The sequence below is a fragment of the Gossypium hirsutum genome, chromosome D12 (genome assembly GCF_007990345.1).
Source record: "Gossypium hirsutum isolate 1008001.06 chromosome D12, Gossypium_hirsutum_v2.1, whole genome shotgun sequence".
NCBI classification, from domain to species: Eukaryota; Viridiplantae; Streptophyta; class Magnoliopsida; order Malvales; family Malvaceae; genus Gossypium; species Gossypium hirsutum.
In genome coordinates this window covers 63,070,934-63,092,385 of record NC_053448.1, presented here as the reverse complement: position 1 = coordinate 63,092,385, position 21,452 = coordinate 63,070,934, and the positions used below count along the sequence as shown (strand labels likewise).

The window sequence follows — 21,452 nt, the reverse complement described above, 5'->3', positions numbered from 1 at the left end:
TATTTTAATACCTAATTTAATACATGAATTATAATTATATATAATTATACACATTAAACTTTAATTTTAATTTAATTTTAATTTAACTATATATATTTATATAATTATATCACGTAAGATTATATAATATCAATACTGATGTTAGCTTATGAAAATTGAATAAAATAAAAATGTCATATAAAATTGCACTGGAGTTTTAATATTTTAAACTTATCCATGCGTGTGACTCGTGATCATTAATATATTAATAAAACAAATCAAGAAGTTGGAAATCATGTTCCACATTGATATGATATTTCATATTGAATGTTTCCAAGTCTTTTCTAACAGTAACTCTTTATATCGTCACGTTGCAAAATCTTTTCTTTTTGTACAAAGTGAGAGAATACGTAGTGAAAAAGCAATTAATAACACTTGAATTGGCTCATACAATAGCAAATGTTATTATTGTCTGTCAGTGTAAACATTAAACATTATCTACCAAAACTTGTAACCAATATTAATTATATTCTTAGGAACTAAAATCCCAGATTTGATTCCACCTCTGTCTCATTGTTTGGCTTGCTCTAAGCTTGCAAAAGCTAGACAGAGATAAAGAGTAACATTGAGTATGCATGGATGCATGCTTTGTCTTTCCCTCTTTAGAATATGCCATTTCCCCCGCTTCACCAAAACTAGGTCACAAACTATCCTTCCCTGCCTGCACGTACCATAAATTAACCAATTTACTTAGCCAACAGAAAAAGTATCATGAAAGCCCCTGTATTAAGAGTATATTACATTTTGCCCCCTTTACTAAAAAAATAGACAAATTAATCCCTATACGTTACATCGTATACCTTATTCTAACATACAAGGACCAACTTTAATTGAAGAAAAGGATGCAATTTTTAACAAATAAAATCAGTTTGCTCTTTGATCTAATGTACAGGGACTAGTTCGCCCATTTCTTATTAAAGGGAGCAAAATGCAATCCGATTCCTAGTATAAAAGTCTCATGGTACTTTTAACTACCACCAACAATAGCAGGTAGAATAGGAATACAATACAAACCTTCGTCATTGTTGCCTACGGTTGTCATCTGTCGTGCCTTTTTACCCATCCTTTTAGCTGCTTCAGCTGTAATCAAGGTGACAAAACTTAATCATAAACCATAAAACTTCATGAAATGAATAAATAAAACTCAATGGCTAGAAAGCTAGCACCCAATCATTGTTCCATTACCAAATCTAAGTCTCATCATAATCATCGCAGGTTTACTTTCAATAAATAAATGCATGGTAGTGATTATTCATTAAAAAATATATGCTAGTGAGGTAGCGCATTAAATCATATGCAGGAAAGGCTTCTTTGCCAACATCTTTCCTATATTCTTTGTCAACAGATTTTTTAAATTACAAAGCAAGGGAATCTAAACATTCCTAAATTCCATTTATTATTTTTTCCTTCTCCAAGAAAATTAAATTTCCTTACCCTTAAACTTCCTTTTCTTGTTAGCCCTCCTCCTCTTTCTCTCTGCCTTTGTCAGTTCTGCTTCTTCTTTAATGTCACCTTTACCAGAAAAAACTTCCTCAGGAGCCAGCATAGTTGCATCTGAGACAGCCATAGGTGCAACCTGATCAAGGAATATTATCATAACGCATGCATGTCAGAAATTGTCAAACCATGACAAGACCAAGATTCTTAGAAAATAATTGGGAAAAGTTTGTACCTCTTCCATGGCAAGGGCAGGGACATTTGTTTGTATAGACATGTCCTCAACAACCTACAGAAATCAAGACACCATATAGACACTACAGCAAACTGATTTTTACTGTATTTAGCCATTGGGAAACCAAATGAGAAGCATACAGGTTTTGGTGTAAAATGAAAATGAGAAAGAGCATCCAACTTCAAGCAAAGTTTCTTGAACAGCATACTGGCCTGGTAAAAGAAGATAAAAAAAACGAAACATGTTAGATGTATGAATATCAAAAACTAATATAAAGGTGCATTCTTGACTAGAATGCTGTAGGACTAGGGTATCAAAAGAAAAACAAATCCATATAATATTTACCTCTTTCTTTAGTTCATCTGAGAAGGTCAACGGGGCAGAGGCTGGATCTGTTTTCTGGACAAATTCTTCCTGCAAAGGAGTATACAGTTTTTGCAATTAAATAGAAGAAAAAGAATAAAATATCCCAACTTGGATTTGTCACTCATGATTCTTGAGCTGAGCATCTATAAAAGCTGGTACATGGATGAGAAATACACAAGTGCAGTAGGGTGATTGGAGAGGATGTTTAATCTAGTACAACATTTAATGGTAATATGAAATCACGTAGCATATAAACCTCATAAACTTCAGCAAGACCCTTCTTGCTCTTGCTCTCATCCTGCAATAATACAAACATACAGCTAGAAATAATTAGTTTCCTTTATTAATTAAAAAAGAGAAGAGCCATGAGAACCTTCAAAAGAACATATTAATGATGAATACAACTTACCAGCTCTTTGATTTCTCTTGGCGCTTTGGATGATGAAGTTCGAGCCTTTTGAACATCATCAAACAAGCCCTGAATAAAATCATATTAAATTTTGTTAACACTAATACAGAACTGCTTAGGAAACTAAGGATTATAACACTAATTGAACCTTTAAAGAAAATAAGGAAAAAAAGGAAAAAAAGGATAAAAAGATATGGAAACAGAAAGGGGAAAAACACTTGAGACATAAGGTTCCTTGGCCGCATCACACAATCAAGAAGAAAAATCTAAGCATCACATGTAGGGTTAGATGGAAGTCACACCTAACGAAGACTGCCCAACACAATCTCGATAGCAATCAGACTAAAAATGCTTCATTTATCAAATTCATCTTTTACTACTAATTTTAAAAAATATGAACAGCTATCAAAATTTGGGCTAATAATTAAAAGAAAGTAATGCTACATTTATCACACAATCTCGATAGCAATAAGACTAAAAAAGCTTCACTTATCAATATTTGGGCTCATAATTAAAAGAAAGTAATGCTCTAATTTGTCCAATGCCACAGGATCGTGCCCCCCTTTCTCCAGACACAGCTATCTTAGCTAGGCACAAGGCTGTGTCCGCATTTCCAATCCTGTGTTAAACACATATTACGTCTGTGTCAATCCCAATGTCATTTCACAATGACACTGATGTGTCAGCCATAACCAACAAGTACTATAATAGAGTAGGAATCAACTAAAAGAAAAGGAGAAGCACTTCATAGAAATGTTAAGAGATCTCTTAACTATCATCATATCTTATCCACAAAGCCAAGCTCTTGGGGATAACCAAATAGAGAAATACCCTAATGAGCTATTTTCACTTTTTTAGCTTAATGAAGATTTTACTAAAGAGTTCTTTTATGACAGAGCTTTTCAGAAAAGAGAGGTGTTAAATCAAGGAGATTTCTTCAACAAGAGCTTCAATGAAGCAATTTTCAGTAAAGCAACCCTCAGTGAAACAATCTTCAATGAAGAAATATTAAGAAAAGGAGAAGCACTTCATAGAAATGTTAGGAGATCTCTTAACTATCATCATATCTTATCCACAAAGCCAAGCTCTTGGGGATAACCAAATAGAGAAATACCCTAATGAGCTATTTTCACTTTTTTAGCTTAATGAAGATTTTACTAAAGAGTTCTTTTATGACAGAGCTTTTCAGAAAAGAGAGGTGTTAAATCAAGGAGATTTCTTTAACAAGAGCTTCAATGAAGCAATTTTCAGTAAAGCAACCCTCAGTGAAACAATCTTCAATGAAGAAATATTTAGAGAAACACTGTCGCTAACTATTTAAAATCACCTTCACATAGACATGGAAACATAATTTCCTATAAAACAACATATTGATCTATTTTCAGAGATTATATATTAGGAATCAAAATCAAGTATCTACAATCTTGACTTGATAACTGAATAGGCTGCTTATTTCCAAGTTTTCAAGTTCAACCAGTCCAATTGGAACCTCTTCAAGTACTAAACAAACTAGGCTGTATAAATGTTGAACAGATAAAGGAAAGAGAAAGGCAGGCAGTGCTGCAGTTTTTAGAGAAAAGTACAGACATTTCACAATTCACAAGAAACATTGTGATGAAAACATCTGTATTAAGTAGATTAAATTAGTAAAGAACAAGTTTCAAATCCTAGCAGTTGGGGAAGAAGCTTACCTCACTGATCCTAGTCTTAATCAAATCTTCAAGTGATGCAGTAACCTCCTCTGTGATTACAGGGGCAGGCCTGACATTGTGCTCAAAATCTAAATCAACTTCTAATGCACTATTCTTTTGCCTTTGTGCTGCAGTTACCTGTTATTAAAAATCTTAGTATAAATAATCTTATTCTTGTCCAAAAGGGCATGTACTAAATAATACCACGACAGCTTATATGAAAAACTTACCTCTCCACGCATTGTCCAAACTTTTGGATCCAAGTTGGCCTTCTCCATTTCCTCTATTTTAGATCTAAGTTTGTCAAGTTCTTTTTCATGCTTAGAAGGGCCATTCTTTCTCTGTAAAAGAGGGGAAAACAGAAACATAGTCTCATAAAGTCAATATATGCAATATTATTGATTGAAGTTATAGATGTCTATTATATGCTTGATTTCATGACTAATCAAGCCAGTAACATCAATTTAGTGAAATTATCCAAAAAAGGGAAGGAAAAAAAAGAGTAATAGCAAATATATAATGGAGGGAAAAAACCCTTATTGTTATGTAACTTCTTTTTCCTTTCACCAGCTTTTCTCTCTAGCTATTTTCACTTCAACTATTTCCCTCTTAAACCATCAAAGCAGCTGTGACAAGTTGTAGTTATCCATACTGTGTATAAAATTTCATTATATATTTTCAAATTAGAGACATCAAGTGACTACAAAACCAGGTTTCCAACTACCTTATCCACATCTTGTTCATCATCTGATCCTGAATCTTCTTCCAACATGTCTCTAGATTTGGCTTTCTCCTTGGAACTCTTGTTCTTTTTTCTACTGAAAAAATCTTCATATCTGAGTATAACAAGGGCACAGTGTTTAAGAAGGGGAAATAAAAGGTCTACTGATGGTCTAAATTTTAAAAGATGCTAGTGAGAATATATAAACGATCTTAGCATAAAATAACTGCAAAGGAAAAGAAACGCTAGAGAATTTGAAAGCAACCAAAACCAAACTTCATTAAGGAAGAATCATATCCCATCAGGGTAAAAGAGAGGTGATAGATGGACCTTTTGTTCATCATCCTACTATGAGGAAATCCCAAATATAAAGAGAGGTGCGTAACCTAAAAAATAAACACATTACATACTCATAAACTAAAGGGCAACTAAGAAATTGCAAGTAATAACACCGTCAACTATAATAGCAGAGGTCATAAAATAAGCAGTGTTGTCTTACAACAGATATTCTCACGCTGCAATACCAACACCATTATATAGGTTGTAATAGAATCATTTATGGTGAAGCATTAAGAGTGAAGCATTCCTATTGTTAGAAAAATTTAGAAATAACTAGATTCGGTTCTTAGATGCTGTAAACTTTCACTTCAATAATAAGTAAGAACGGAGAAGAAAACGAGTAAAGTTAACAAACAGTCAAATTACACACAAACACGCAAATATAATTCACAAATTAGAACCTGGCATTTTCCAAGTCATCTTCATCCTCTTCATCATTCCCATCAAAGAGCCCGAGCTGCATAATATGAACTGCATTAAATTCTAATAAACAAAAATATCAAACAACAGCCAAATGGAGAAAGGACAGTTGCTCTTACCCCATCTTCCTCCTCCTGTGCCTCATCATCGTCATCCACACTTCCTTCATTTTCATCTTCATCGTCATCACCTTCTTCTTCTGTGTCTTCTTCTTCCTTCTTAGATTCCGCCTTTGTTTTCTTCTTCTTCAAGCCAAATTCCCTAGCTTCATCCTCCTCCAAATACTCTTGCAATTCCTTGATTTTCAAAAATTTATCCTCTATGCCACCCTTTTCTTCTCCTTCATTCTCACTCTCTTCTTCCGTTCCTCTCTCTTTCTCCTCTTCCTCCCCCTCTTCATCCTCCTCTTCCTCATCATCTTCATCTTCGTCCATATCCATATCATCATCGTCTTCGTCATCGTCATCATTAACAACATTGTCAGTCTCGATTTGTTCTAGAACCTTCTTCTTCTCTCCTCCTCCTACACCACCATCCTTGAACTTGGAAATCTCCTCCGGGTGTTTCTCAAACTTCTTGACCTCGCGGCGGAGGGAGGACAGTAGCGGTTGTGATTGGAGGTCAATCTGTTGCCATATCTGCTCCGCGTCGAACCCTTCGGTCAGAAGTTGATCAAATGTAGACTTTGGACAATGCGGTTTCAGGCTAGAAAACAGAAGCTTCGAGGCCGCTCGAACCGCTTGCGAGAGCTCCTGTTTAGGCACGAGCCATTCCGGTGGCTCTGTTGACTTGATATGGTGCAGAGATTCCACGGCTGTTTCGGTCGAATTCGCCATTGCCGAAGGAATCATACTGTTAGCTTCTTTTTGTTAGGGTTTAGGATTTTATTGGCGGCGAGAAGAAGAGTAGCCGAGCTTTGTTAAGTATTTTTGAAATTGGCATCAATTACAAAGGGTAAAACTACACAGCAAGTAACTCAACTATGCTTATGTTTCATTTTTGGTCACCCAAGTATAAAATATTACAAAATGGCCATCAAACTAATCGAACGTGTCTTTTTTGGTCCATTTTCGTTAACCACCGTTAACTTTGTAACGGGAAGATGACGTGTCAAGTTTAAAAAGGGTATAATATCAATTTAGTATTTATTATGTCAAATCGGTGAGCTCAGACTGGTAGGTTGCAACTGCTGTAATATGTAAAATTGGGTCTACAAAACTTTTAGTATAGGGTTGTGTTGATTCCATCTGTAATTCGGCTTTGCAATTCCTTCTTATGGAAAGGAAAGGAGGGTTCAGCAATGGGAACTACCCAAGTCTGAAGGAGGGTTGAGTGTTGGCCATTTGGATATATTGCAAAATGTATGGAGTGCTTAGAGGCTGTGATATTGTAGAAGCTCAGGTTCATCAAAATCATAGTTGGGCTTAGCAAGTAATGTTGAGGCGTAAACAAAGTAAAAGTTTGGTCTGGAATGGTCTTTTTATTGCTTGGCTGGCTACAAATGAGTGGGATGATTTATTTTGGGGGGGGGGGGGGTTCTTCAAGTTTCCCCGACTGTGTTGATGTTTTAATGACAACTCTTACTAATTATATAATAGTAATTATTTATTTATTTTTAATATAGCTGAATAACCAATGCGGTGAAATAACCCATCCTCATCTACAATCAGCATGCACATTTTTGGTTTCAGAATAATGAGACCACCACCAAATTTCTCTGACCTTTTATCTCACAAAAACATCTTTGTTTTTATTATTAAACTTTAAAAATTACAAAATAATTATTAAATTATTTAAAAAATTATTTAAGTAATTGAATTATTTAAAAGTTTTTATTTAAGTTATTAAACTGTTGTATTCTTTCTTTAAATCTAGATAGTGAACTCCAACTAATAAATTGCTAGAATAACATACTTAGATTAAAGTACACTCAATGTTAAAGATCGAAGAAGAAAATTATTTAAATTTTGATTAATAAATTTGTGACTCTCAAAAGTTGTTTCATGAGAAACTTTCAATTAGCGCAAGTAGAGCGAATAAAGAAAGCCATACAACAATGATTTTAATAGTTTATTAACTTAAATGAAAACTTTTGAATAGTTCAGTAACCATCTTATAACTTTTTGAAGTTGTGTAACTAAAATATAAATTTACTAATAATTGAGTAAACTTAAGTACAATTCATCCAAAAACAAAACTTTTTTTAAGCAAAAATAAGTAAATGAATTGAATATTCTTATTTTTCTTGAAATACTCCATTTTTACAGTTTTTTTAGAAAATATAAAAAATAATTTTTTATTTTGAAAAATTATTATAAACAATTATTTTTTCTACTTTACACAATCTAATCATCCAAAATTTACAAAAATTACTTCATTTATAAATTTTAATTATCCAAAAAAATTACAGATACATCATTTCCTTTCGTAAACTTCCTTCTCTCTTTCCTTCATATTTTTTCTCCGAACATAGTGTAAATTGAATACTATCAAACCCTAACACCCTTCTATCAGTTTCATTTTCAGCTGATTATTAATCTATCTGTGGATTCGTTTGATTAATTTTCTCCACTTCCATTCATCAAATGATTAATGAAGAGGGGACTCGCGAGAACAACCTCGCCCAAGTCGCCTCTTCCGATCCTCTCGATTTATCCCATTCGAGATCGGACGGCGCCTCCACGGCTTCGTCGCCGCACTACTCATCTTGTGGAGAATCCCAACTCGATCGTTATTGCAGCGCCAACTCCGCCCTCGGAACGCCCAGTTCAATAGCTACATTCAATGATTGTTTCGGAGAATCTGAGTTCGGGTCAGCGAAGAGTTTTAGTGGTTTTGCATTAGGTGATGATTTTGAGAATTTCAGTTTGGACGGGAACCTAAAAGTTCCACCTAATCGGAGAATTGAGTTTCGGAAGGACAGAACCGAAGAAGGAAGGAGCTTTCTTAATGTTAAAAGTGTTGAAGAAGGTAGCTCTTCATGTTTGGACATGGATTTAAGGGAGGAAGATGGGAATTCATCAAGATATGAGCATTCTGAAGGGGAAGATTCGATGTCTAACTATGGGACGAATGAAGACGAGTTTAGCAATAATCCTTATTACAGGAAGAAAGAAGATGATGACAATAAGAATATGATCGAGAATCCTTTGGGGATTAATTCGTCTGTGGCGTTTGGTGCTAATGATTGGGATGATTTTGAGCTAGAAGCGGGCATGGGTGATCTGGCAGCTTTCATGCTAGATGCCTCCGTCGCAAGGAAAAGTTTTCAAGGTTCGGATGAATTGCAAGAGGAGTTTAATACTTTCGGTGCAATGGCTATTGGTCCGAGTTCAGGTGAATCCGAATTTCTAGAAGTAAAAGACATTCCTGTGGCTGAAGATACAGTAGAAGAGGCAAAATGTTATTCGGTCAATGCAGTCAGTTCTTCAAGGATTTGTGACGGAGAGAAATATGTGAAAGATATTGCTGTTGCTAAAAATCAACTCCGTGATGCTGATGATGACATGGGGTATCTAGAAACTTGTTCTGTTACTGATGTCTTTGCAATGGACCCGGATCCCCCTGTAGAAAAAGCTCCCGTCGAGGTAGGATTGAATGTTGTAGATTCTGACAGGGTAAGGCAGCATCAATCTTCTGAAGCCAGGGAATTCATTGTTTTTGATGAGAGTAAATTATCTGAAAGACTGGAAATCGATAAGTATGAAGCAGAATTGGATGCCCTTGATGATTGTGTCCATCCAGTCTACTATCCTCAAAAAACAAATGCAGAGCTTTACAACGATTGCAAACCAGATTCACCCGCATCTACAAGTGAAAGTAAAGTGAGCACTACATTCAAGAGTCTTCCTGTGCCACCAGATGAATTTGAAGAACATCCTGGAGTGGTTGAGGTCAGTCACTTGTAAATTTTCTTCTTTAGCCTCTAGTATCCTTATCAGTTTGGATTATTTACGATTTATTATATGCTTATGGATTTCAACTGTTGGCTGCATGCGTTTATACATTGCTAGTGAACTGAACAAATACTAACTTAGACTAAAATCATTTTGGTCTGGCTGGAGAAGCTTGTTTCTTTTCTCTATCTTATTGAACTACTGGTTGGCTGGATACTTTGGTCAAGAAACAAGATGATGCCTGAACTTGGTTGGGGGAGTAATTTGCGAGGAACTGCTGAAAGGTTCAAAGATGAGCTGCAGCAGTAACTAACTCTCATTTATACCATAGTTTTCCATTGTCTAATATTTTGTGTTATATTCACCTTTATTAAGTGTACTGACTTACTACAGAGTTGTCATTTGTGTGGTGGAGTTAGAAATAAGTTCCTTAAGGCTTTGCTTGGTAGGAAGGGTGGGAAGTTAATCCAATGATTAGGATCCATAGCCACTTTCCTACTTTGTAGCTTAACCATTAGATCAATAAAACTTCCATCTTTTCTTCCATAGTTTTAATCCCTAGCCATTGTGTGAGTCCCGTATGTGATGGTTTATTTTCAAAATCAATACATCACCCTTTTCAGTTTGTGTCTTGTGATGATCAACTGTTTTATGTATTTAAGCGGTTGCCAACCTTTGGAGCTCCAGCTCACTTAAATTACACTTTAAGCTGCTGATATTTTTCTTTGTTCATCCACTTCATCTTGCAGATGAAGAATGTTGAGCTTAATGAATTTTATGACGAGGTAGTCCATGACATGGAAGAAATTTTGCTTGAGTCTGTTGACTCTCCTGGAGCCATGTTTTCTCAGGGTAATAGGATTATCCAACCACGGTTACCGCTTCCTCTACAAGATGGAGGGTCAAATCCTTCTACGTCAGATGCAGACGATGCTTACCTGCGCTCTGCACGTATACTGAGAATAGATGGTGTTGAAGTGGTGGGCGCAAAGCAGAAGAAAGGAAATGTCTCACTTAGTGAAAGATTGGTTGGGGTAAAGGAATACACTGTATATAAGATAAGAGTGTGGTGTGGCGATGACCAGTGGGAGGTCGAACGCAGATACCGTGATTTCTGTACTCTCTATCGTCGCTTGAAATCAATATTCTCTGAACAAGGTTGGAATCTTCCTCCTCCCTGGTCATCCGTAGAAACAGAATCTAGAAAGTTATTTGGGAATGCGTCTCCCAATGTTATTGCTGAAAGAAGTGTTCTTATTCAAGAATGCCTACGTTCCATCATATGTTCTAGGTTCTCTTCTAACCCTCCCGGTGCATTGATTTGGTTTTTGTCACCTCAAGATGCATTTCCTGGCATCCCTCCATCAAATATCCATTTGTCTCAGAGTACATATTTTTCAAGAGGGCAAGGCACAGAAAATATTTCTCCTTTAGGGAAGACTATATCGCTTATTGTTGAAATTCGAGCACCAAAATCAATGAAACAGCTGTTAGAAACTCAACATTACACTTGTGCTGGATGCCACAAACATTTTGATGAAGGAATGACTCTACTGCGAGATTTTGTCCAATCTTTTGGATGGGGAAAGCCTAGACTTTGTGAATACACCGGCCAGTTGTTTTGTTCTTCCTGTCACACAAATGAGATGGCAGTCTTACCAGCAAGAGTGTTGCATCATTGGGATTTTACTCGATATCCAGTTTCTCAATTGGCTAAATCATATCTGGATTCTATACATGACCAGGTAATGACTTGGGACATGTTAGAATATAGGTATAGGTGAATTGTATGTTAAAGGTAACCCGGACTTGGTATTTTTTTATGTATGCCCTTACAGTATGGAAATTAGTGGTATTCTGGTATATATCTTTACTCCTCCTTACAGAAACAATTGACTTACTCCCTCTTAAGACTTTCACAAGATTTAAAGATAAGGATCACCGAATGAGCAACTTAGATGTTCATTATATTCCAATAGAAATCTGTTGTACAGTGCATGTTTATATATATATTAAGATTTATGTATGCACTTAATGAAAATTTCTTCAAGTAACATTTGAATTTCACAGATGTTTACTTAAAGGTTAAGCCATGTGTTTTAAATGCCTTTTTCCCTTTCTTTTGCAGCCCATGCTTTGTGTCAGTGCTGTTAATCCTTTCCTATTTTCAAAGGTTCCAGCTCTGAACCATGTTATGGGCATCAGGAAAAAAATAGGAAAGATGCTTCCGTATGTTCACTGTCCATTTCGTATGTCAATTAACAAAGGACTTGGGTCTCGAAGATATCTTCTTGAAAGCAATGATTTTTTTGCACTTAGAGATCTCATTGATCTTTCCAAAGGAGCTTTTGCAGGTTAGCTTCTGATCACAGGCATTTGAATTTAGTGGCAGATCCTTTATCACATTTTCAGCTTTAAATATATTAGTGGTTAACTTGTTTTCTAAGGGCTTTGTTGCTTATGTTGTTATTTTGCATTATAAATCTTGGGTTCAGAATGGAAGATAAGCAAACTGCTGCCAGAGCTGTTTATGAGCATTTTATTAATTTTCCTTTAAGATTAATGTACTCTCTCTCTCTCTCTCTCTCTCTCTGACATATGATTGTGATGGTAGTTGGGTTAGCCAGTTGGTGCTTATTGGAGATAATTTATAAAGCTTAAAACCTTGTTAGGCTGGACTTTATAACAACCTAATCATGAAAAGGTCACGATCATCTAAAAAATTAATACATCCAATAATCTCTCCTTTTTAGAAAAGGCAGGCAGAATGCCACTTTTCGGGAGACTGACCTGCAAATCCATCAAACATGCACAGACTACAAATGACACAATTTTGAAGTTTTTGATTGTTAAGGTTTTCAAAGTAATCCATGTCTGTCTATCTGAGAATGAGAGCAAAGTCATTAGATAATATGTTTTCTGTATTACCTGGGAAATAAGACAAGACTTCCACTTTGGATCTTTTGTTCCTTTTTTTAAATCTATTTGCATTCGGTTTTATTTTATTTTTACATTGCAACATAGGATTTGAATTTAATTCTTTTTCCAGTATTCCCTTTCATTCTTTCAGCTTTCTCCTCCCATGTTGATTTGACTTTGAAGTAAATGTGTCAATTTCATGTCAGCTCTTCCTGTTATGGTGGAAACTGTATCAAAGAAAATCCAGGAGCATATCATAGAGCAATGCCTCATATGTTGTGATGTGGGAGTCCCCTGCAGCGCTCGCCACTCTTGTATTGACCCATCATCTCTCATATTTCCTTTTCAGGTCAGTATACATGCCATTGGTTATTGCTGTTTACTGTCTAGCTAATCAGTTGCTCCTAGATGAATTTTTCCTTCAACTTTTTTCGTATAACCCTTGGCATTGATCATTTCATGAGCACCTACTACATGATGCTCTTTATAGTTTCTTTTGGCTGTTAATAATGCCTTAAATTTTGATACTGAGCATTACTTATTATATACATGCTCGCTGGTAATTCTTGCAAAGAAAAAATGTAGCATATTTTGCTATTCATGTATATATTGCTTGAGAAAGGTGAAAATTGTGTATCGTTGGTCCTTTTTCGTTGCTACGATCTGACAGTAATAAGTATTTAACAGGAAGGTGAGATTGAAAAGTGTATATCCTGTGGATCAGTTTTCCATAAGCATTGCTTTAAAGCGATTGCAAACTGTCCTTGTGGGGCAGTACTTAGAGCAGACGAGGCTATGAGATGTTCAAATAGTCAAATCTGTGGTTTGAGTTTTGGGGCAAATGGAGCATTGGACTTGTTAGGGAAGAGGTCAAGCTCAGAGTTGTTGCCTGGGGGTTTCTTATCTAGACTATTTTCAAAGACAAAGCAAGAAGAGATGGAGCACAAGGACAATGAAAATACCATTTTAATGGGTTCAATGCCAAGCAATTATTTGTGATCGCATATGTTGTATGCTATGTACATAATTTGATTTCATGACTGAGACTTCATTTGTTTGACCTTGGTTTCTATCATCTAGACAATCAGAACTAATTGATATCAATATAAGGTGAGATCCGTAATGCCTTTACTCTGACATTTTGTGCTTCTGTTATCAATAGATGCACTAACTTCCTATTTATGTCCTTAATTACCATTTACTTGATCTCCTTTCAGTTGTATTAAATGGAAGCCTCTATTGTTGCAGCAGTTGCTGACTAGCCAGTCCCCTGTAATGAAACATACACAAATAAAGCTGTCTCAATGGCCATCATAGATTTACCAGCTGGCTGAAACTTGCCAGAGGTGATATTTTTAAAGTTGTAAATTTTGTTTAGCAACTGTGAAGTGTGAAGGTATCAATTTGGTTATAATTGGATCAAAGGGAGCAAAAAGTAAATTTCATTTTTTTCCCCTTAATGGAATTGAAGAATGTGCATATAGGGAGCAGGGTAAAAATTGAGAGGGACAACAGCTGTGCTCTGAAACAGACATTATTGCCTGAGTCCTTGAAGCAGACAGCATTGTACCCAACATAGCATTGGCTGTTCCTCACATGGTCTGTGCTCTGAAACTGAAAGCTGCCTCCTCTATAAATGTCTTTTAAAGAAATTACAGTCCAAATTAAACTCCGTTAATATGAGATAGGATAATAATCCTCTTTGCTCTGTGTTGCTTTGCCTAAAGTGAGCGCATCCACAAAGTGAAACCATGTGAATTATAAATTAATCGTTAGATAGTATTTTAGATAGTATTTTATTTTTTTAGTAAATTAATTTATGTATATTAAATCAAAGCAAACAATTTTTTTGTTAAAATTTTTATCATTTTTATTGTTAAAAGTTGACGTGATTAACGAAAAATTAGATAATTATACATGATACATTACATGTATTTTAAGTTGATGTATATGAATTAATTTTAAATAGTAAAAATAAATGAAATTTTTAATAAAATAATTTACTCTTTTGATATAACATATAAATTAATTTACTATTTTTTAAATAAAAAATAAAATTAAATACAACTTCCAGCATATTACATTTCCATCTTTGATCCTTTCTTTACCTGATGGACAGGTCATGCCCCACTTGGCCCTCCAGCCTCAATAATTAATGACTCAAGTTATTAAATCTATATAATAATGTTAGACCAATAACCTTTACAAATTAAAGTTGCTGATGCCATAAAAAAAATTTCTATTTTTCTTTTTCTCGGTGTTTTGACATGATGACTTGGAAAAGTTGTCCAAGCCTTTACTAAAAACCTGTCAACAAACCCTTTATTAAAATTGTAAAGTACACATTTGTTATGTTATCTAGCTTTGGTGACTCCATGTTCAACTTTCTTATATTGATATCAAATATAAATACTTTAGGTCAAATTATGAGAGAAATAAAAGATTTCCTTTGAATATATTTATGTCAATAATAGTTACAATTTAAAGCTACTCCTTGAATAAAACAAAGATTTTCCTGCTTTCTTTGCTATATAAGCAATTCTGTAATCGTCCAAAACTCCCATCTATATATGCATCAACTCCTTTTTTTGTGTGTGCGTATTTTTTTTACACGAGAATCCAGTATAATTCAGACTCCCTATTGCTTCTGTGGGGAAAATTACATTTCTCTTCAAAACCTTTTTTCTCAATCAAATTGCCAGAGTTACCTCCCACATTGATAAGATTCAGGGAACCATCTTGTAAATACATGGTGTTTCAGCTTTATCACCAAAGCAAAGGCACCATAGCATGGGAAATGCATCAATGCTACCGAGAAGTACCTTCAAGTCCCAATTTCAGAGGGATATGTATCAGACTACTAGATGACATTGTTAGAAATATATCAAATATGGTTTGTTTTAGATCACGTACCATAAGGGAGCATATGGAGATGACAAATCAAGGAATGGATATGGCCACCTGTTTCAAGCAATTGAAAGTAACATTGATCAAAAAAATCACAAATCAACAGTAAAAATACCATGAAGGTCCCAGTACCTCTACTCAAAAAGTGAGAAAATAAATAAGTTTATGCACGATCTAACATACAGGGATTCATTTCTCATTTTTTGAGTAAAGGGAACAAAAAATGCAATCCAACTCTTGGCTTCCATGGTACTTTTACCCAACATTATATCCCACTAGACAAAGACGAGGGGCTCAACGGATTTTACCAAATATTCACACATGCATGAAGGAGCCATTGGAATATAACATACGTCACCGTCCACAGGAAGAAGTATGCGATCCGAAAACAAGGGAAGTGCTGAGTTGGAACAAAGAAAAGCAGAAATTAGTTGAAAGATCTGGAGGAACCATAATTTGAATGTGATTAGTGGAAGCTTACCAAGCAGTTTAAAGCCGTATCACCAAGCAAGAAAACAGCATTGATAGTATGCATATTAATAGCCAGCTGCCACCAAAACAAGAAATAAAAATATGCCTTTTTGCTCTTTAATAGATTGATCTTATTTATATATGACAGAATTGTTGATTACTTACAACACTGAGATTGTAATCTTTAATGGCAAGAAACGGGACGATTATGAACCAAAAAACACAATCTGTCAACAAAACAGCACCTGCATTCATCTGCTTCACAACAAAACAACTATTATGTAAAAAAACTTCACTTGGTGGACAGAGATAAAAGCTACCGTCTTTACGTTACCTGGAAAATCATTTGAAAGACATAACCCCAAGTATCTGCTCTTCGGCGAACAAAATGTACTTGGGGATGTTCGGGGTTAATGTTTTTTTCTGCAATATTGCTAGAGGTTTCTCCACATGCTGTTGCAACAGCAGCATGGTTACCTTGCTCTGCATCTAGCTCTACGTTATCGACCCTGTCACCACTAACACTCTTATGGTATTGGTAACATCCACGTATGGAGAGCAGTGACCCAAGCTACAAATGAAACACTTTGTTTATGTACAAAGAAACAGGATTATACACCTGTAGAAGAGATAATAATAAAAAACCACTAACATACCCCAAAATAAAAGGTGATCAATGTGAATGTCCACCTGCAAAGAACAAGGAAAACACCAAAATGATTCAGAAACAAGTTGACCTTGGTATAATGAGGCTGATTTTTGGATAAATCATGTGATTTAGATCCTCAATGACATATAATCAAAAGACATTCATGTTTGTTGAGGGGAGGTTGCTCTCTGGGTCAGTCTCAACGGAGGTATTGTTCTCGGGGAGTGTGCTTGGTTTTAACCCCGGGTTTTATCTCCCTACTCTGACAAAGAGCCCAAAAGGGTTCATGGAGTTTGTGGGCGCCTTACCACCAAGGAAATCCTCTTATATCTCGTTGTAACAAAGTGTAGACCAATTGAAGGTTACTTAATCATACATCAAATTTGATTGTGTTTAGTCAAAGGAAAAAGGAGAACTTACTGAGTATAATAGTAGAAAATGCTGCCTCCATCAACAAAAGCAGTGACAATTAGCAGTATCAAAAGCACAAAGAAAGCAACAAGTCTAAAAGCCAACAACCAAGCAGGGTGAATCCCTTTTAAACATGGTCTCCATGTCTCATCCTCATCAAGAAATCCAGCTCTGTCTTGTTGAGTTTCATCACCATTTTCATTTGATTTGCGGAAACCTTCATATTTCCATATCAAAACGAAGGAAAAAAATGCAGTAACTAAAACCCATATCGCACAAACCAACACCCTCCAATTGAACCAATAGCTTGAAATAGTTGAATTGCCTGTCATTGCCGGTTGCCAAGAATCTCCTCCTGCTGATATTAATGAACTCATGGTAAAACCAACTAATTTACTTGTCTGTTTTTTTTCTTTGTTTTGTACTAAATAAATACTTGTCTGTTTATTGCTAATGAATTTGAAAGATGGGTTGTTGTATTCAAATTGTTTTTATGGGGAAAAAACCAGAGAAAGAAGATGAACAGGAAGAAGAAAAAAAATGGAATTTTATTTTTAAAAGAAGCTAAAAATAAGTCATGAAAATATTGTGAAGGGGAAAAAAGAGAAAAAATAGTTTTATTTCATTAAGGAATTAGTAAAAGAAACCTGAATTGAATGCATGAAACAACTAAAAAGCTCCAATGAAACAAATTAACAATCAGCTTTATAACATTGAAATAAATTTCAGTGAAGAAAAAAACATAAAACTTTTTATGATAAAAGAATGATCTTTAACATAAATTCAACAAAATAGCTGAAATCACATGAAAAGCCACAAAAAACAAGTCTTTATGAACATCAAAAACCAGCAGAGAGAAGAAGAAGACCAAATGAAAAAAAAAAACATTACCCAAGTTTGAATTTGACCTCATTAACTAATGCATGAGCCTTTTGGACAGAGATTCCAAACTTTAGAAAATGTTTTTGCAGAGAAATATATTACAATATAGAATTGATGAATGTTAAAGCAGAAGCTATACAGTGTAAGCAAAGGAAAAGTTGATACTTACAAGGGAAAGCAAGTAACTGTGGAAGGGTTTTGTAAGAAGAGATGCTCTGCTTGCTTGCTTAAAGAGAAAGAAGAAATTTAAATTTGAGGGAAAGGAGAAATAAAGGGTGCTGTGCTTTGAGGGCAAGCTTCTCTTTTCTTCATCTTAAATAATTTATAACCCAACAAAATAAATTCTTGGGAAATAAACTCCTTATATCCCAAATTTCCATGCAAATATTATATATTCTCAGACATGCAAGCTTTTTTATATTATATTGTTGGATTTACAATGTTTTGGTGTAGTCTTTTTAGTAATATTCTTTTCTTTTTTTTTTAGAAAATTAAAAGACAGAGAGATGGGAAGGGGAGGAAGTGTCACTATTATATTTGGATTTTGTGTTGGAAACCTGTTTTTGATGCCTTTGTGAAAGGTGCTGTGTTCTGATTTATCAACTCAATATTGTTTAAAAGAATAAAGCCAAAGCTGCTCCAATGGGGGAATTGTACGGTGATGTGAGCTACCATAACTTGTCATGAACCTTTCTTTTGACTATATATTAGGGCCGTTGATTTTATTGCTTAAATCGTGCCAATTAACACTCCTACCAATAATTTAATTTACATTTTATTTCTTTCAAACAATTATAATTCATAATCACAAATAAGTTCTTTAATTTAAGACATGGTTTTTAGTTTTAAAATTATCAAGTTACTAGAAGATTCTAAAAAGAATAAATTGTTAAATATTATTAGCATATTTAAATATACTTAAGTATTTATTATAAGGATAGATAATTTAAAAAATATAAATATTAAACTCGTGTATTGACCTGATGATTAAAGTATTTATGATCTCAGATGTGAAATCATATTAATTGCATTATTGTTAGATTTTTTTCTAATTAAAAAAAAAGAGAGAAAATGTAAATATTCAAGTGAGAATCATTTGGCAATGAGAAATGCATGATAGTTAAAAGCAGTTGACTATAGTGGGGTCTCCTATTTGTTTCCCTGACAATCACATAGCTTCCATTTCCCCTTTGGGGGATAATTCATAGCTATGTCGGTTGTAAACACTTGCCATCCATGCATTGGTTGCATTCTGAAAACGTAAGATTGGAGCAACTGGATGGGTCCTACTCCACAATCCTCTTTCACCTTACAAATACTAGAAATAGAAATTTATGCATTTTATGAAAGTATAACTACATATATGTTACGACCAATACTTGTCGCATTAAATAGTAACCGCTTTTGTATCCCTTTAACTAAAATTTTCGATTCCAATCTCATACATACAAAAATAATAATGTTGGAGCGATTTCAATTTTAATGGATACGTTGAATCCCAATCTAATAAAAAAAAATATTGGGTAACTTACACGGCTAAACACTTGAACTATTAGCAAATTTTTTTTCGTAATCTAACTATAAAATATTACAAAGTAATTACTCAACTATCTAATTTTTCTTTTTTAATCACCATTCATTAAATCTTTATCGAAAAGATAAACAACTTTTAAATTTAATATAATAGCAACTTTAACTGTTAATGTTTTTATATTGTGTCAACTTAGCCTTAATTTTAAAATTTTAGCCCTCAACATTTATATATATTGTATAATTTGGTCCTTTTTATAGTTTTACTTTTCATTGTGACATTGAGTAATAGTTTTAAAAGAAAAAAATAAAAATTATTATCTTGAATTTTTTAACATTTTCATTTTTGGTATATTTTCAACCAAATCTAACTGATAATATTTTTTATTTCTTTTAAGTTAAAAGGGCACAAAGAAAAATAAAATTGCAAAAAAAAAGACTAAATTATATAACGAGTAAATGTTGAGGATTAATTTTTTTAGAATCAAGATTAAATCGGCACAATATATAAACATTGAGGGTTAAAGTTGTTATTATACCAATTTAAAAGTTACCATGTCATCTTTTCATTAGCCATTTAATGACAAAAGACCCTAGAATAATTGAATGATTATTTTGTAACTTTGCATAATTGAGTGACCAAAAAAGAAATTTATCAATAATTGGGTGATACCATTTAGTTTACCCAAAATATTTTAATAAAATTAAAGAAAAGAAAAGAAAAGGGACAAAAAGTAAGAGACAGAATTTCTCATCTTTTTGGGCAACAATGAATAAATAAAAGAAATACAAGCAGTTATTAAATTGGTATGTGGGGAATGAAACAAATAAACGGAAACTGAAGGGGTGAACTTTGATAATTGGATTGGATAGGGATTTGATGTGAAAACCCCAAAGAAAAAGGGGTGAGGGTAACTACTACTCGTTGCTTTGACGGACGTGTAAAGTATTAAACGTGCTATCCAAGCATTACAAAAAGCACAAACCAATGACTTGCCATTGTAACTTATCTAAATTTGCGGAATCATGTTTCATTTCTTTCATTTTCATCTAACATTTCATACCTAAATTTAAAAACAAAAAAAAAATCACTAAAAATAACATAAAAACCCTTATATTACCTAAATTTAAAAACAAAAAAAAATCACTAAAAATAACATAAAAACCCTTATATTATATTTTGCCTATCTTATTTAAAAAATAAGTAAATTAATCTTTATATATTATATCAAAGAGTAAGTTAATTCTTTATGTCAAAAATTTCATCTATTTTTGTTATTAAACATTGACGTGGTTAATGAAATAACTAGACAATAACACGAGACCCTTTCACCTAAAAAGCTAAAAAAATAAATTTATCAACTAAATTTGATTGGATATATACCAAAAATGAAACTACTCGAAAATCTAAAATAATAATTTTCGTCTTTTCTCATTCTTTTAAAGTTAACACTTAATATCACAAATAAAAGTAAAACTGCAAAAAAAGATATCAAAGTACACAATGTATAAATGTGGAGTATAAGTTTTTTTAGAATCAAAACTAAATTAACACAGTCTATAAATATCAGGAGTTAAAATTGTTATTATGTCAATTTTAAAAGCTATAAGTTATCTTTCTCTTAGTAATTTAAAGACGGTTGAGTAAATAAAAAAAGTCGAATAATCAAATCATCATTTTGTATCTTTTCATTATTGAGTGACCAAAGAAAATTTTTACTAATTTGATGATTACCACTTTAGTTTACCCTTAAAACATACATAAGAACAAAAAAATCCCTCTCAATCCTCGTTATCAATATCTGCACGCTTACTCTACTCCATAATATTCCAACAAATATAAACCTAATAAAAAAATGTACAGTCGAAATGGTCATGGATTGATTTAGAAGCCAAGCTAAAGAACGTGAAGACATAACACGTTTAAATAACAAAAATGGGATGATAATGAAGCATTTGAGTTTAGAATTTAGTCACCTCCAACAAAGAAGAATAGCATGAAAGGTCACTCTCACCGGTCACAACAACGCTGTTTTCAACCCAATTATCTACCTAACACCCCGTTTTTTGCTGCGGAATTAATGGACCGACCCTTCACATTTCTATTCTAAACATCACACCTTTGCTGCT

At 33.9% G+C, this 21,452-nt stretch overlaps 3 protein-coding genes across 6 annotated transcripts; 1 reads left to right on the top strand and 2 right to left on the bottom strand.

The window, feature by feature from the left end:
* Window positions 1-390: 390 nt before the first annotated feature.
* On the bottom strand, window positions 391-6,614 carry LOC107939806 (U3 small nucleolar ribonucleoprotein protein MPP10). Its single transcript, XM_016873189.2, has 13 exons — window positions 5,777-6,614; window positions 5,639-5,694; window positions 4,902-5,013; window positions 4,408-4,518; window positions 4,178-4,315; window positions 2,487-2,555; window positions 2,334-2,375; window positions 2,057-2,125; window positions 1,852-1,923; window positions 1,712-1,765; window positions 1,474-1,615; window positions 1,054-1,119; window positions 391-700 (listed from the first exon to the last, which is right to left on the bottom strand). The coding sequence occupies exons 1-13, from the start codon at window positions 6,506-6,508 to the stop codon at window positions 687-689; spliced, it is 1,677 nt and encodes a 558-aa protein (XP_016728678.1). The 5' UTR covers window positions 6,509-6,614; the 3' UTR covers window positions 391-686.
* Window positions 6,615-8,068: 1,454 nt separating this feature from the next.
* LOC107939799 (uncharacterized) lies at window positions 8,069-13,896 on the top strand. 3 transcript variants are annotated; one of them, XM_016873181.2, is made up of 6 exons: window positions 8,069-9,550; window positions 10,303-11,298; window positions 11,682-11,907; window positions 12,679-12,821; window positions 13,160-13,582; window positions 13,724-13,896. In XM_016873181.2, exons 1-5 carry the CDS (start codon window positions 8,243-8,245, stop codon window positions 13,469-13,471), a joined length of 2,985 nt encoding a protein of 994 aa, XP_016728670.2. In that variant the 5' UTR covers window positions 8,069-8,242; the 3' UTR covers window positions 13,472-13,582; window positions 13,724-13,896. The 3 variants fall into 3 exon arrangements, with proteins under 3 accessions (XP_016728670.2, XP_016728669.2, XP_016728668.2); XM_016873180.2 differs by having other exon boundaries at window positions 13,721-13,896; XM_016873179.2 differs by having other exon boundaries at window positions 13,690-13,896.
* Window positions 13,897-14,899: 1,003 nt separating this feature from the next.
* Window positions 14,900-18,362, bottom strand: LOC107939809 (uncharacterized). Of its 2 annotated transcripts, none has more exons than XM_016873193.2 (9): window positions 17,962-18,362; window positions 16,920-17,268; window positions 16,507-16,540; window positions 16,185-16,421; window positions 16,016-16,105; window positions 15,861-15,926; window positions 15,688-15,779; window positions 15,386-15,433; window positions 14,900-15,294 (listed from the first exon to the last, which is right to left on the bottom strand). In XM_016873193.2, exons 2-9 carry the CDS (start codon window positions 17,240-17,242, stop codon window positions 15,177-15,179), a joined length of 1,008 nt encoding a protein of 335 aa, XP_016728682.1. In that variant the 5' UTR covers window positions 17,243-17,268; window positions 17,962-18,362; the 3' UTR covers window positions 14,900-15,176. The 2 variants fall into 2 exon arrangements, with proteins under 2 accessions (XP_016728682.1, XP_016728681.1); XM_016873192.2 differs by lacking the exon at window positions 17,962-18,362 and adding an exon at window positions 17,802-17,961 and having other exon boundaries at window positions 16,920-17,265.
* Between the last annotated feature and the right edge of the window lie 3,090 nt (window positions 18,363-21,452).

Bases quoted from the DNA above. Each gene is read 5' to 3' on its own strand.
- LOC107939799 (XM_016873181.2), top strand. From the start codon at position 8,243: ATGATTAATGAAGAGGGGACTCGCGAGAACAACCTCGCCCAAGTCGCC. The intron at 9,551-10,302 runs GTCAGTCACTTG...TTCATCTTGCAG, and splicing joins AACATCCTGGAGTGGTTGAG to ATGAAGAATGTTGAGCTTAA. The intron at 11,299-11,681 runs GTAATGACTTGG...TTTCTTTTGCAG, and splicing joins TGGATTCTATACATGACCAG to CCCATGCTTTGTGTCAGTGC.
- LOC107939809 (XM_016873192.2), bottom strand. From the start codon at position 17,823: ATGAGGTCAAATTCAAACTTGG. The intron at 16,541-16,919 runs GTAAGTTCTCCT...TGTTCTTTGCAG, and splicing joins ATTTTCTACTATTATACTCA to GTGGACATTCACATTGATCA. The intron at 15,927-16,015 runs GTAAGTAATCAA...TTTTGGTGGCAG, and splicing joins AAGATTACAATCTCAGTGTT to CTGGCTATTAATATGCATAC.
- LOC107939806 (XM_016873189.2), bottom strand. From the start codon at position 6,508: ATGATTCCTTCGGCAATGGCGAATTCGACCGAAACAGCCGTGGAATCT. The intron at 5,695-5,776 runs GTAAGAGCAACT...CATATTATGCAG, and splicing joins CACAGGAGGAGGAAGATGGG to CTCGGGCTCTTTGATGGGAA. The intron at 5,014-5,638 runs GTTCTAATTTGT...TGTTATACTCAG, and splicing joins GATGACTTGGAAAATGCCAG to ATATGAAGATTTTTTCAGTA.